Source organism: Anomaloglossus baeobatrachus, chromosome 2 (assembly GCF_048569485.1).
Source record: "Anomaloglossus baeobatrachus isolate aAnoBae1 chromosome 2, aAnoBae1.hap1, whole genome shotgun sequence".
Taxonomy (NCBI): Eukaryota; Metazoa; Chordata; class Amphibia; order Anura; family Aromobatidae; genus Anomaloglossus; species Anomaloglossus baeobatrachus.
In genome coordinates this window covers 521,640,464-521,656,468 of record NC_134354.1, presented here as the reverse complement: position 1 = coordinate 521,656,468, position 16,005 = coordinate 521,640,464, and the positions used below count along the sequence as shown (strand labels likewise).

The 16,005-nt window shown below is 50.0% G+C and overlaps 1 protein-coding gene across 1 annotated transcript in view; it reads right to left on the bottom strand.

Annotated features, from left to right (window-relative positions):
- Positions 1-16,005, bottom strand: part of CIP2A (cellular inhibitor of PP2A) — a 112,924-nt gene that overhangs the window by 65,634 nt on the left and 31,285 nt on the right. The window contains exon 6 of the mRNA XM_075336572.1: positions 1,173-1,295. Within this exon, the coding sequence (XP_075192687.1) occupies positions 1,173-1,295 (123 nt within the window). The remainder of the gene's footprint in view (positions 1-1,172; positions 1,296-16,005) is intronic.

The following is a 16,005-nucleotide window of genomic DNA, read 5'->3' as shown; positions in this document are numbered from 1 at the left end:
CTTGCCGGCACTGAGGTCCTGCACAGGCGCACTTTGATCTGCCGTGCTGAGGGCAGATCAAAGTAGTGTAATGCGCAGGAGTGAAGACAGGTTAAAGACTACCTGCACACTACAGTACTTTGATCTGCCTTGAGCAGGGTAGATCAAAGTGCGCCTGTATAGGACTTCACTGTCAGCAAGTGTGGATGACGTAGCACGCGTCATGCACATGGGCCTCAGAAGGAGGACAGCAATCGTGGCAGACTAGAGGCCCCAGACCGGAGACCAGTGACAGCCATCGAACTGGACCACCCCTTTGGTGAGTATTATAAAAGTTTTTTTATGCTCTACACAGCATCCTGGGCTCCTATATACAGTACTCTGGAATGCTGTATACAAGAGTTCACTGGTTGTGGCCGCAGCTTATAGTCGCCAATCTCACAACAGCAGTAATTCCAGAGATAAGAGAGTAATGGTGCCGTCACACTAAGCGACGCTCCAGCGAGCGTCGCTACACGGGTTGCTGGTGAGCTGTCAAAAAGGCAGATCTCACCAGCAACCAGTCACCAGCCCCCAGCCAGCAGCGACGCGTGGAAGCGATGCTGCGCTTGGTAACTAAGGTAAATATCGGGTAACCAACCCGATATTTACCTTGGTTACCAGCGCACACCGCTTAGCGCTGGCTCCCTGCACTCCTAGCCAGAGTACACATTGGGTTAATTACCCGATGTGTAGTCTGGCTATGTGTGCAGGGAGCAGGGAGCCGGCACTGGCAGCGTGAGAGCGGCGGACGCTGGTAACGAAGGTAAATATCGGGTAACCAAAGAAAGGGCTTCTTGGTTACCCGATATTTACATTGGTTACCAGCGTCCGCAGAAGCCGGCTCCCTGCTCACTGCACATTCAGTTGTTGCTCTCTCGCTGTCACTCACAGCGGGAGAGCAACAACTAAAAAATGGTCCAGGACATTCAGCAACAACCAGCGACTTCACAGCAGGGGCCAGGTTGTTGCTGGATGTCACACACAGCAACATCGCTAGCAACATCGCTGTTACGTCACAAAAGTTGTGCCTCAGCAGCGATGTTGCTAGCGATGTTGCTTAGTGAGACGTGGCCTTAAGAAAGAGGCCAAACAGCAGATAGTACCTGTAGTAGTCAAGCGCAGGAGAGAGGGTCACAAAAACAAAACCTCACCTTTTCTCCAACTTCTTCATTTAATGTTAGACTTGCTAGAATTGAGAGGGCAAATACCACAACAGTCAAACTGGTGTGAGCCAAGAAACTAATCAATGTGCGATAGAAACTTTTAACATTGCTCTGTAAAAGAAAAAAAAAAAAGTAAATACAATAATGCAAGATGTGTTTAGTAGGTTTCCTGTGAAAACACTGGGTCCCAACCGATCCTACCTAATGTCAGCCCAAATACAAATGCACGGTTTCCAAAAAAGCAAGTTATCCACTATCAATGGGATAAGGGACAACTTAGTGATTGCTGGAGGTCTGACTGGAGACTGGGGTTCTGCAGCCTTATCGCAAGTGGAGCAGAATGGTGGTCCTAAATAAAGTGAAGGTCCGCTCCATTTATTGACTGTGGAGTTGCTGGAAAAAAGCCAAGCACTGCACTTGGCAGTCTCATAGATTATAGGAGTGGAACCACAACATGCACCCCTCCGCTCCATTTAGAAGGGAAAGCAGAACTCGGATCTCAGTATCCTCGGGGTTCTCAAAGGTCAGAACCCCAGCAATCAGCAAGTTATACACTGTCTTATGGATAGGGAATAACTTGCTTTTTTGGGAATTACACTAACTGGGATCTTAATTTCAGTAAACTGACGACTCAAACCTGCCAAGAATGTTCTAGAGCCTACTACAGCAGTGGCAGCATATACGGTAAGTACTGCACCAGCGTGTTTATTATTGCCTTGGCTTCTAAGCTCCATTCATACCTCAGTCTTTGTTGCCTTCACTTTTTTTTTCATTGGCAGCAGACTTATAACAACCTATAAGACTGTTCACATTTCAGTTTCCTTTTTACTGACTGATGGTCAACAATTTTTGTTTTTTTAAAAATACATGGTAGACTGGTTCTCTTAGTACACAAAATTCGCCCATTAAAACAAGGGGGTCAGTAAAAAAACAAAAAAAAAAAACCCACAATGGACAATACACAGACTGTATTCATGCACTGTGCGTTTTTCACTGACTGCTTTCTTTGAGAAGCTGGGGCATACAAAAGAAAAGAATTATACCCAGATGGTATAAAGGGGGAAAAAAACGGATTTTTGTGTACTCACCGTAAAATCGTTTTCTCTTAGCCATCATTGGGGGACACAGGACCATGGGCGTTATGCTGCTTATCCATAGGAGGACACTAAGTAGATGCAAAGATGTTAGCTCCTCCCCTGCAGTATACACCCCCTGGCCCAGCCAGGCTACTTCAGTTTTAGTACACAAGCAGTAGGAGAACAAGTAACAAAAAAACGTGAGTGAATACTCATAACAAAAAAGACTAGACACTAGTACTGAGACAGAAAAAAGCTAAGGCCCAACAGGGCAAAAGGGAGGGTGCTGTGTCCCCCAATGATGGATAAGAGAAAACGATTTTACGGTGAGTAAACAAAAATCCGTTTTTCTCTTACGCCTCATTGGGGGACACAGGACCATGGGACGTCCTAAAGCAGTCCATGGGTGGGTAAACAAACAACGTAACCCAAGGACTAGGAACCAGTCCCAGATAGCCAAAAGCGCCTACTGAGATAGGTACTCCACTATCGTTTGCAGAATTTTCCTACCTAGGTTCGCCTCAACCGAAGCCTGGGTATGGACTCAGTAATGCTTTGAAACAGTATGTAGGCAAGACCAGGTCGCAGCCTTACACCTCTGTTCCACTGAAGCCTGATGCGTAATGGCCCAAGAGGCGCCAACTGCTCGCGTGGAATGAGTCCGCAGCCCACTAGGAATGGGCTTGAGTTGCAAGCGGTAGACCTCCTGGATCACAGAGTGAATCCAGCGAGCCAGCGTTGCCTATAAAGCTGCCTCTCCTTTCTTAGACCTTTCAAGAATGACGAACAAGGAGTCTATGTTCCTAAAGGGGCTATCCTAGGTACGTAATATCTGAGAGCCCTCACAAGGTCTAGCGAATATAGAACCCTTTCCCCCCCATGGACTGGGTGTGGACAAAAGGAAGGCAGAACAATGTCCTCGTTCATATGAAACGGGGAAGTAACCTTCGGAAGAAAATCCGGAAGGGGGCGTAGAACCACCTTGTCCTGATGAAAGATCAGAAAGGGTTCGCGGCAAGAGAGTGCTGCCAGTTCCGAAACTTGTCTGATGGACGTAATCGCCACTAAGAATGTTACCTTCCAGGAGAGAAGAGCAAGATAAGATTCCTTAAGAGGTTCAAAAGAGGACCTCTGGATACCGTCCAAAACGAGATTGAGGTCCGATGGGTCCAGCGACCGTTTATAAAGGGAAACTAGATGGGACAAAACCCTTGAGGACAGTCTTGACTTGCGGATTGCAAGCTAGGCGGTGTTGATAGAATAATCGAGAGATGAAACCTGCCCCTTAAGGGAGCTGAGGGCAAACCCCTTTTGCAACCTGACTGCAAAAAAAAAAAAAATCAAGAATTCTGGGGATCGCCAGAGGCATGGGTTGGACATTAGATTCCCTGCACTGGGAAAGGAAAGTTTTTCACGTACGGTGGTAAAAACGGGATGAAGGCCGGCTTTCGGGCACTGTACATGGTGGAGATGACTGCAGGAGAGAATCTTGCTTTTGTTAAAGTCCAGGTCTCAATGGCCAGGCCGTCAACTTCAGGGCTCTGGAGTTCTGATGGGAAATGGGCCCTTGGGTCAGCAGGTCTGGGATGCTTACGAGGCGCCATGAGCAATTGTACTAATTCAGCATACCAGGCGCACCTGGGCTAGTCCGGTGCTATTAGTATCACCGGGACTCCTTCTGCCTTGATCTTCCTGATTACTCGCAGCAGCAGGGGCAGAGGAGAAAAACATGTAAGGCAGACTGAAACGACTTCAGGAGACTAGAGCATGCGCGCCAATGGACTGTGGATCACGTGATCTGGCTAAGAACGCGGGTACCTTTGCGTTCAACCTTGAGGCCATTAGATCCACGTCTGGTGTACTCCAGTGAGCGCAGATGTGTGGGAACACTTCTGGGTGGAGAAACCACTCTCCGGCAGCCAGTCCATGGCGACTTAGAAGGTCCGCCGCCCAGTTCTCTACTCCCGGTATGTGTAACGCTGAAAACATCTGCTGACATCCGTGGTCAGGAGTAGCCAGTCCACTTGGGGGAGAAAAACTCCTTCTCGATATGGAAGAGGACTGAAGCCACCAGCAAAGCGCATACCTGACTGAAGGTATGCAAATAAGAAAGCTGCGGAGACACCATCACGCGTTTCTCAACGCTGCCAGGAAACTAGCCAGGTCCTTCACCGGGAAGGAACAACCACGGGAAGGGCAGTCTCCAGTCAAGGAGACCACCTATACCAAACATGGTATCCATCCACAGACAGCCGTCTCGGGGTATTTGCCCCTCATCAGTGTGGAGTAGGACTCTGGCTAGTGGGGGCAATGCCTAGTAAAAGACTACTTAAGCAAGCATTGTTGACCTTAGGGAGATCAACATATCCACTGCGGAGACACCATCACATGTTTCTTTACTAGGCATTGCCCCCACTAGCCAGATTCCTACTCCACACTGATGAGGGGCAAATACCCCGAAACGGCTGTCTGTGGATGGATACCATGTTTGGTATAGGTGGTCTCCTTGACTGGAGACTGCCCTTCCCGTGGTTGTTCCGTCCCGGTGAAAGACCTGGCTAGTTTCCTGGCAGCGTTGAGAAACAAGTGATGGTGTCTCCGCAGCTTTCTTATTTGCATACTTCCCAGGGGGCATTGCTCTAGAATCCCTGCGTTGAGAAACATGTGATGGTGTCTCCGCAGTGGATATGTTGATCTCCCTAAGGTCAACAATGCTTGCTTAAGTACCTGACTGAAGGTGTCAGGTGAAAAGTTCGTCAAAGGAAAAGGGGCTCTTGTCCCAGGCAGCTAGAAGCGCAAGCTGCAGTGGGCGGTGGTGTGGCTAAGCGAGCAGCACTGCCTCTATAGCTGCCGCTATCCTACCTAGCACACTCATACTGAATCGTATGGAGTGAGAGGAGTACGTAGAGGGCAGTGTACCGCTTGTTGTAGAGCAGTCGCCTTGTCTTGAGGGGAAAATATCAAGCCCCGAAGAGTGTCCAGGGACATGGCCAGGGAGGTGACTGATTTTGACGGGGCCGGGGATGATTTGACTGGAGTCAGAAGCCGCCCTAAGCGGGATAGGGTGCCCACAGAGATCTGCACGCTGGTTGAGCGCTTGATGAGGAGGTCATCCAAGCAAGGCAGAACAGCCACTCTCCTGGCATGAAGGGCACTCATGGCGACCACTATAACCTTAGTTAAGACCCTTGGTGCTGTGGCAGAGCCGAGGGTAGGGCCACAAATGAAAAAAAAAAAGTCCTGAACCGCGAAGCGGAGGAACTTTTGGTGAGCTGGAGCGATGGGTATGTGCAGGTACGAGTGTCTGTTAGGTAGGGAGGCAAGGAATTCTCCTTCGACCATAAAGGTAATAATGGACCCTAGGAAGTCCATTCTGAATCTCCTTACGTGCACATGTTTGCTCAGGTGTTAGAGGTCCAGGATGGGACGAACTGACCCATCCTTTTTTGAGGACCACAAGAGGTTGGAATAGAAGGCCTTGAACCTCTCGCCGTCCGGAACAGGTACCATCGCCCCCGCCGTTTGGAGGGAGTGGATTGCTGAGGAGAAGGCCTCGTGGTGTTTTGGAGCCTTTGGGGGGGGGGGGGGGTTTGAGAGAAAAGACTGACCAGGGGATCGGGTCCAGAATTCAATGTGGTAACCAGAAGACACAAGGTATCACACCCATTTGTGGTCTGAGGCGGCGGCCCAGATGGAGGACAAGACTCCTCGGTCTTTGTCTAGACTGCCAGGACGAGGTGGACTCGAGGAGGGCTGAGAAGGTCGGGCCCTGCGTGTCTAGTAAAAAACATCCTGGGCTAGAGTTGGGGGAGGGAGGTACTCTTTTCCTCCCGTGGCGTCAGACAAAAAAAAAAAAAAAAGCCTGTCCAGATGATCGGCAAACCATCGGTCTGGAAAGGAGTACTGTGAGAGGCTTCTTAGAGACCGAGTCCGCTCTCCATTATCGGAACCAGAGGGCCTTACGGATGGCTATGGTATTTGAGGCGGCAATAACTGCGAAGGTAGCAGCGCCGAGGGAGGCCTGTATGAGGTACTCTGCCGCTGCAGCAATGTGAACTGTTATATCTGTGAGGGTCTGAGTGAAACTGGTAGTCCTGGTGCCTGTGCGACCCACACGGAAGGGGAGAGGGACCCGCGGCCTCGAGGCAGAGCGATCGAGCTGCTCCACTTGTCTGTCTGTCCGGTCCTTGAAGGAGGATCCATCAAGTAAAACACAGGAGTGGTCCTTCAGGCAGGCGGAATCCGGGTGAGGGTCCACCGAGGCCGGATCAGCCCTTAGAGACAGCTAAGCCAAAGGGGTACCGGGACTCCATGAGTTTATGGATACCGAAGCGGCGTTAAAATCCCTTTTTTTTTTGAGGTTTCTTCACCCTTTTAAAAGAAGACCACAGGGTCAGTAATAGTGGATGGGAGATCTTCCACATGCAGAGTTTTGGTTGATTGCTGCAATAAGTCCATCGCAGCTTGATCGCTAGGGGAGGTTGAAACCAAGGAATCATCCCGGTACAAACATCATTCCCCTTCCACCGGCTCCTCAGAGACCACAGAACATGTGGGAGAACCCCATCTGTGTACCCCAGAGGGAGAACCATGGGGGTCATGCCCTTTTTCTGATCTGCAACCGGTGAAGCAGAGGGCTGATTCTTATCAGAAGGACCCTCTATAGAGGTGTCATCAGGCTGCGTTCTGTCCAGGGGCCCCGAGGGGTGTGAGGACGATGTTGCATAGCTAGCACCAGGTTCTGGGAACTGTGCCCATTCCGGGGAACTGGGAGCCGTAGGCTCTGGGCTGGCAGCGGTTGCTGCGGTGGTGGCGGGGGGGGGGGGGGGGGTAAGCTACAGGGGCACCGGACTCACAGAAGGAAGAGGTGCTATCATCCCCTAGTAGCTCAGCGTCTTATAGCTGTTACTGTAGTTGTGCAGGGCATAAAACATGTGACTGCAGCCCCTGGCTGATGAGCCACAAACTGATTCTAATGAGGGAGCAATGCTCTGCATAGCTAATATGCAAGTGAGGCTATAACTCACCCAGAACACTGATAGCCCTTCCCCCCCTCCTCCTGTGTCACAATTCCTGTGGGAAGGAGGGGACGGGGCTTAGCTCTGACAAGAAGGCATGAGAAAATCTAAAAAAAAAATACATAAATAAAATGGTGGGAAGGGACTCCCCTTCCCTCCTCCAGCCCTGCACAACAATGGTGGACAGAAAAACATCTATAAGGCTATGTGCGCACTAGGCCGATTTACCCGCGGATTTACCCGCGGTTTTGCTGCGGAAATTTCTGGAGAAATCTTTCTGCAGACATTTCCCAGCAAAACCTATGGGGAAAAAAAATAGCTGTGCGCACGCTGCGTTTTTTTTCTCAAGAAAATTCTTTGTGAAGATTTTCTTGAGAAAATTTCTCGAGAAAATGTGCATGTCACTTCTTTTCCGCAGGTACCTGCGCTATACCCCTAAGTCTACCACAGCTGCGGCTGCACTGAGTCCTTGGAGCTCTCCCCTCCCCCCGCCACAGGTGGAATGCTATGCAGGAGTCTGCAATCACAGCCCATGTGCATCCAGTCAGTGTGACCTTTGCTCCAATTTCCTGTCAGGGAGCCAGTGTGCAGATTCTGACGCCTGCTGGCAGAACTTGTATCAACTCAGACCCTGCCAGAGGGAGTGAGGAAGTTTTCATCTGCTCTCTGCTCTGGAAAAAAATCGGAATGATCTCACCTCAGCTCCTGTGGAGATGGCAGTCTGATGGAGATGGCAGTCTGATGCCTGGTCACACTTGGTGCAGAACGTGTATTAACTCAGAGCCTGCAAGAGGGGCTGAGGAAGTTTTCATCAGCGCTGGGCTCTGGAAAATCAGTGCCATGAGACCTGTCGTCCAGTGAGTAACAGCCCAGGATCTAGCGTCGCAGGAGGGGGTACAGGGAGGCGATACTCAGCGTTCCCGCCTGTTGATGGTTTTGGGAAATCAGTCCCCAAAGGAACAGTCGCCCTCTAAAAACAAAAAATTCTTGCTGCAGTAGTCTGCAGAGATGTGCCTCCTATAGACACTAAGCTAAAACTGAAGTAGCCTGGCTGGGCCAGGGGGTGTATACTGCAGGGGAGGAGCTAACATCTTTGCATCTACTTAGTGTCCTCCTATGGATAAGCAGCATAACACCCATGGTCCTGTGTCCCCCAATGAGGCGTCAGAGAAAAAAAATCTAGAGCAGATGCTACCCACTGATTACAAAATATTTTTTTCGTGGGAGAGAAAAAAAAACAAACAAACAAACTGTGAATAAGATCTTACTTTAGTATTGATCAGGTAGCAGATTTTATTATTATTTTTATCACATGCACAGTATAAGCAATTAAAATAAAAATCCCACACATTTATATGTCAGTTTTGCTTGGATGACATATGCAGTTATGAGAGTCAGACATTAGGCATTCTTTACATATAGCGGAGCGGAATATATTACAATCCCCCAGGTGAGGATATGTAGAAATTTCAATATCAATAAAAATACAGTCAAAAAGATAGCATGGGTGCTACATCAGTAAAGAGATAATTCAACCAGATAGGAGAAAAGCAATACAGTAACAATGTGCACACTAACATGAAAAATTTAATTTATTCAGAAGTGACAAACCGTAAATGATAAAACCAATATTTTAAAACAAAATCCAATAACCTGACATTAGAAAAAAAAAAAAGATTTTGACTCCGCACTGTAAAATCTGTTTCTTGGACACAGGAAACCATGGGTCTATGCTGCAGTAACAAGAAGGCTGACATTTGGTAAAAAGAACCCCACTCCTCAGGAGGTTACACACACCAACTGGAACCTAGCTTATCAATTAGTGATAAAGAAGTAGCAGAAGCAACAGAAATAAATATTTTAGGCTGGTTCAAAATAAGCACAGACAAGAGCAGGAACATGCACGGCGTGCAGGTCAAGACAAGGGGTAAACCAGGCAAGATGTAAAGGAAGGTCCTGACAATAGGGAGAGTGGTCATCACCTAACTCGCCTGTGGCTGATCCCTGAGTTGCCATGGTCTCAAAGCAGGTCCTTCCCCCGTGTGCGATCATGTACCTAGGCGCTGGCTGATCCTGGACTAGCCCTGACTAGTGAGCAGGTGTGGACGCTGTAGAACTTGGAAAAGGTATGAACAGAGGACCAAGTTGCAGCCTTCCAGAGCTGCAAAAAATGGAGCCTGATGACGAACGGCCCAGGAATTCTCTACTGCATGGGTAGATTGAGCCCTGACCAAGAGAGTGGATGTTCTGTCCTTTACCTCTACGCGCGTTTCACCGCCTCCTGACGAAACCAGAGCGGTGAAACGCGCGTAGAGGTAGATTCTCTGGTGACGGTCTCCGACCACGTGGTGACTTTCAAACTATTGAAAGATATGACTTCAGGTATAGACTAAAATACTAGTATTGCAAGTGCATTGAAGGTCATAACTTGTTTACTTAGTATACTACAAATATCTGATAGGTATCTATGTGTGGCCTTGATTTATTTATATATGATAGCATTATGTTAATAATACCTTGAATACTATTTGCACATGTATTGAATGGTATTCATTTGCAGCTCTCATGAAACCTATGGTTATTATACTCACAGTCTAAATATATACTTTCCTAGTATCTGGACTAAAGTAGGTTGCGAGCATCTGTGCATGGAGATATTCAGGCATGTTTGCACATTTCTTCAGACATCATCTTCTTTGCAATTTCTTGTAATTTAGTCAGTGCCGGTGTCTAATGAATAAATATACTATTGTTGGTCACCGTCTGCTCGGGGATCGCCACCTTATGAATTTTAGTGCGGCTATACTATCCTTCCCCCATTGTTCACTAAACTGTTGTCCTATTGTTAAATGTAATTAATTAAAATGACTATGCACTTTGCTTATGAATAAAAAGATTTTTTCACTTTTTGAAAGCAATCTAGATTCCTGTATCATTATTGTAGGTAATATATGTTTTAGATGGGAATCAATTCTTGAGAATTTAAAGGGGCTGTTTATAGGTGAATGTTTACAGATATATACAAATAAATACATAATGTAGTAATCATGTGTTGAAAGGAATAATGAACATGTATATACATATGAAACCAATATTATCACAACTGATTAAAGAAGGGAATTTTGTTTACTTACCGTAAATTCCTTTTCTTCTAGCTCCTATTGGGAGACCCAGACAATTGGGTGTATAGCTTCTGCCTCCGGAGGCCACACAAAGTATTACACTTTAAAAAGTGTAACCCCTCCCCTCTGCCTATACACCCTCCCGTGCATCACGGGCCCATCAGTTTTGGTGCCAAAGCAGGAAGGAGGAAACTTATAAATTGGTCTAAGGTAAATTCAATCCGAAGGATGTTCGGAGAACTGAAACCATGAACCAAAAGAACAATTCAACATGAACAACATGTGTACACAAAAGAACAACAGCCCGAAGGGAACAGGGGCGGGTGCTGGGTCTCCCAATAGGAGCTAGAAGAAAAGGAATTTACGGTAAGTAAACAAAATTCCCTTCTTCTTTGTCGCTCCATTGGGAGACCCAGACAATTGGGACGTCCAAAAGCAGTCCCTGGGTGGGTAAAAGAATACCTCGATAAAAAGAGCCGAAAACGGCCCCCTCTTACAGGTGGGCAACCGCCGCCTGAAGGACTCGCCTACCTAGGCTGGCATCTGCCGAAGCATAGGCATGCACCTGATAGTGTTTCGTGAAAGTGTGCAGACTCGACCAGGTAGCCGCCTGACACACCTGCTGAGCCGTAGCCTGGTGCCGCAATGCCCAGGATGCACCGACGGCTCTGGTAGAATGGGCTTTCAGCCCTGAAGGAATCGGAAGCCCAGAAGAACGGTAGGCTTCAAGAATCGGTTCCTTGATCCACCGAGCCAAGGTTGACTTGGAAGCCTGCGACCCCTTACGCTGGCCAGCGACAAGGACAAAGAGCGCATCAAAACGGCGCAGGGGCGCCGTGCGAGAAATGTAGAGCCGGAGTGCTCTCACCAGATCTAACAAGTGCAAATCCTTTTCACATTGGTGAACTGGATGAGGGCAAAAAGAAGGTAAGGATATATCCTGATTGAGATGAAAAGGGGATACCACCTTAGGGAGAAATTCCGGGACCGGACGCAGAACCACCTTATCCTGGTGAAACACCAGGAAGGGGGCTTTGCATGACAGCGCTGCTAGCTCAGACACTCTCCGAAGTGATGTGACTGCCACTAGGAAGGCCACCTTCTGCGAAAGGCGTGATAGAGAGACATCCCGCATCGGCTCGAAAGGTGGTTTCTGAAGAGCCGTTAGCACCCTGTTAAGATCCCAGGGTTCCAGTGGACGCTTGTAAGGTGGGACTATGTGGCAAACTCCCTGCAGGAACGTGCGGACCTGCGGAAGCCTGGCTAGACGCTTTTGAAAAAAACACGGAAAGCGCCGATACTTGTCCCTTGAGAGAGCCGAGACACAAACCCTTGTCCATTCCGGATTGAAGGAAAGAAAGAAAAGTGGGTAAGGCAAACGGCCAGGGGGTAAAACCCTGATCAGCGCACCAGGATAAGAAGATCCTCCAAGCCCTGTGATAGATCTTGGTGGACGTTGGTTTCCTGGCCTGTCTCATGGTGGCAATGACATCTTGAGATAACCCTGAGGACGCTAGGAGCCAGGACTCAATGGCCACACAGTCAGGTTGAGGGCCGCAGAATTCAGATGGAAAAATGGCCCTTGAGACAGCAAGTCTGGTCGGTCTGGGAGTGCCCACGGTTGACCCACCGTGAGATGCCACAGATCCGGGTACCAGGACCGCCTCGGCCAGTCTGGAGCGACGAGGATGGCACGGCGGCAGTCGGACCTGATCTTGCGTAACACTCTGGGCAGCAGTGCCAGAGGAGGAAATACATAAGGCAGTCGAAACTGCGACCAATCCTGAACTAATGCGTCCGCCGCCAGAGCTCTGTGATCTTGAGACCGTGCCATGAATGCCAGGACTTTGTTGTTGTGCCGAGACGCCATGAGGTCGACGTCCGGCGTTCCCCAGCGGCAACAGATCTCTTGAAACACGTCCGGGTGAAGAGACCATTCCCCTGCGTCCATGCCCTGGCGACTGAGAAAGTCTGCTTCCCAGTTTTCTACGCCCGGGATGTGAACTGCGGAGATGGTGGAGGCTGTGGCTTCCGCCCACAGCAGAATCCGCCGAACTTCTTGGAAGGCTTGACGACTGCGTGTGCCGCCCTGGTGGTTGATGTACGCGACCGCCGTGGCGTTGTCCGACTGTATTCGGATCTGCCTGCCCTCCAGCCACCGCTGGAACGCCTTTAGGGCTAGATACACTGCCCTTATCTCCAGAACATTGATCTGAAGGGAGGACTCTGTCGGAGTCCAGGTTCCCTGAGCCCTGTGGTGGAGGAAGACCGCTCCCCACCCTGACAGACTCGCGTCCGTCGTGACCACAGCCCAGGATGGGGGCAGGAAGGATTTTCCCTTCGACAAAGAAGTGGGAAGAAGCCACCACTGAAGAGAGGTTTTGGCTGCCAGTGAAAGACGTTCCTGTCTAGGGACGTCGACCTCCTGTCCCATTTGCGGAGAATGTCCCATTGAAGTGGACGCAGATGAAACTGCGCAAAGGGAACTGCCTCCATTGCTGCCACCATCTTCCCTAGGAAGTGCATGAGGCGCCTCAAGGGGTGTGACTGGGCCCGAAGGAGAGAGTGCACCCCTGTCTGCAGCGAAAGCTGTTTGTCCAGCGGAAGCTTCACTATCGCTGAGAGAGTATGAAACTCCATCCCGAGGTAAGTCAGTGATTGGGTCGGTGTCAATTTTGACTTTGGGAAATTGATGATCCACCCGAACCTCTGGAGAGTCTCCAGAGCAATGGTCAGGCTGTGTTGACATGCCACCCGGGAGGGTGCCTTGACTAGGAGATCGTCTAAGTAAGAGATCACCGAGTGGCCCTGAGAGTGTAGGACCGCCACCACTGCTGCCATGACCTTGGTGAAGACCCGTGGGGCTGTCGCCAGGCCGAAAGGCAGTGCCACGAACTGAAGGTGTTCGTCCCCGATGGCGAAACGCAGGAAGCGTTGATGCTCTGGTGCAATCGGCACATGGAGATAAGCATCTCTGATGTCGATTGATGCTAGGAAGTCTCCTTGGGACATCGAGGCGATGACAGAGCGGAGAGATTCCATCCGGAACCGTCTGGTTCTCACGTGTCTGTTGAGCAGTTTGAGGTCCAGAACGGGACGGAATGATCCATCCTTTTTTGGCACCACGAACAAGTTGGAGTAAAAACCGCGACCACGTTCTTGAAGGGGAACGGGGATCACAACTCCTTCTGCCTTCAGAGTGTTCACCGCCTGAAAAAGTGCATCGGCTCGCTCGGGGGGCGGAGATGTTCTGAAGAAACGAGTCGGAGGACGAGAACTGAGCTCTATCCTGTAACCGTGAGACAGAATGTCTCTCACCCATCGGTCTTGGACATGTGGCCACCAGGCGTCGCAAAAGCGGGAGAGCCTGCCACCGACCGAGGATGCGGTTTGGGGAGGCCGAAAGTCATGAGGAGGCCGCCTTGGAGGCGGTTCCTCCGGCGGTCTTTGTAGGACGTGACTTAGACCGCCATGCAGAAGAGTTCCTCTGGCCCTTCTCTGACCTGTTGGACGTGGAGGAATGGGACCTGGCTGAGGGCCGAAAGGACCGAAACCTCGGTTGTATTTTTCGTTGCTGAGGTCTGTTTGGTTTGGACTGGGGTAAGGACGAGTCCTTTCCCTTGGATTGTTTAATAATTTCGTCCAATTGCTCGCCAAACAAACGGTCGCCAGAAAATGGCAAACCGGTTAAGAACTTCTTGGAAGCAGAGTCTGCCTTCCATTCGCGTAGCCACATGGCCCTGCGGACTGCCACCGAATTGGCGGACGCTACCGCTGTACGGCTCGCAGAGTCCAGGACGGCGTTCATGGCGTAGGACGAAAAGGCCGACGCCTGAGAAGTCAAAAGACACAACTTGCGGAGCAGAGGTACGTGTGACCGCATTAATCTCAGACAGACAAGCTGAGATAGCTTGGAGTGCCCACACGGCTGCAAAGGCCGGAGCAAAAGACGCGCCTATGGCTTCATAGATGGATTTCATCAGGAGCTCTATTTGCCTGTCAGTGGCATCCTTGAGCGATGAACCATCTGCCACTGATACTACGGATCTAGCCGCCAGTCTAGAGACTGGAGGATCCACCTTGGGACACTGAGCCCAACCCTTAACTACGTCAGGGGGGAAGGGGTAACGTGTGTCATTAAGGCGCTTAGTAAAGCGCTTGTCCGGAAATGCTCTGTGCTTCTGGACAGCATCTCTGAAGTTAGAGTGATCGAAAAACGCACTCCGTGTACGTTTGGGAAACCTAAACTGGTGCTTCTCCTGCTGCGAAGCCGACTCCTCTATAGGTGGAGTTGGGGGAGAAAGATCTAGCACCTGGTTGATGGACGCTATAAGGTCATTTACTATGGCGTCCCCTTCAGGTGTATCAAGATTGAGAGCAACGTCAGGATCAGAGCCCTGAGCTGCGACCTCCGCTTCATCCTCCAGAGAGTCCTCATGCTGAGACCCCGAACAGCGTGATGAAGTCGGGGAAGGTTCCCAGCGAGCCCGCTTAGCCGGTCTGGGACTGCGGTCCGTGTCGGAGTCCTCACCGTGGGACCTAGGTGTCACCCCAGGAGCACTTTGCTGCGCCGACCGAGAGGGGCCTGGGGGCGATGAACTCACAGTACCCTGGGCCTGTGTTACCGATCTGGACTGCAAGGCTTCTAGTATCTTAGCAGACCATTTGTCCATAGACTGAGCCATGGATTGTGAAAGCGACTCAGAGTTTCTCAGCCAAAACTGCAAACTCTGTCCCTGCCACCTGGACAGTGGAAGCCGGCGGTTCTACCTGAGCCGAGGGTCCCACCAGTGCCCGAGGCTCCGGCTGAGTGAGTGCCACAGGGGCCGAGCATTGCACACAGTGAGGGTAGGTGGAACCTGCAGGTAACATAGCCGCACAAGAGATACAGGTTGCAAAATAAGCCTGCTCTTTGCGGACGACATGCTGTTGTCTCCTCTGAGAGTGATCAGTGAGGGTATATAGCCAAAAGCAAAATAATGCGGCCGAACAGAGAAAATGTATTTTATATATATATATAATATATATATATATTATATATATATATATATATATATATATATATATATATATATATATATATATATATATATATATATATATATATATATACATATACATACATATACATACATACATACATACATACATACATACACACTTCGGCACCCTAGGGGGGCCAGCACCTGGTAACCGGTGTGGCTTACCGACCGCCCAAAGCGGTTGTGTGTCCACCAGATTCCCTGCCTGGGCCTCCCAGAGCTGTAGAGCTTGTTCTGAAATCCTCCACCGGCAGAAGTGATTGTAACAATGGCTGCCAGAGTTCTCAGGGGAGGAGGGAGCCGTGGGCGGTGACTAATAAAGTGCGGGAATCTGGTGCCCCACAGTGCTCAGTGAGGGGGGAGGAGAACACCTAAGTATGCTCCAGCCCTCACTGCCGACGTCCAGTCGGCCGTCCCGCCCTTACCCCTGACTGGCAGGCCCGGGGGCGGGAGTTATGGTACTAGGCCGCAGAAGCCGGGGACTAAATTTAATAACGCGGCCGGCGAACAGGCGCGGTCAGCGCGGTAGTCCCGGTCGTCACAGTAAAACAGCAGCCGCTGCA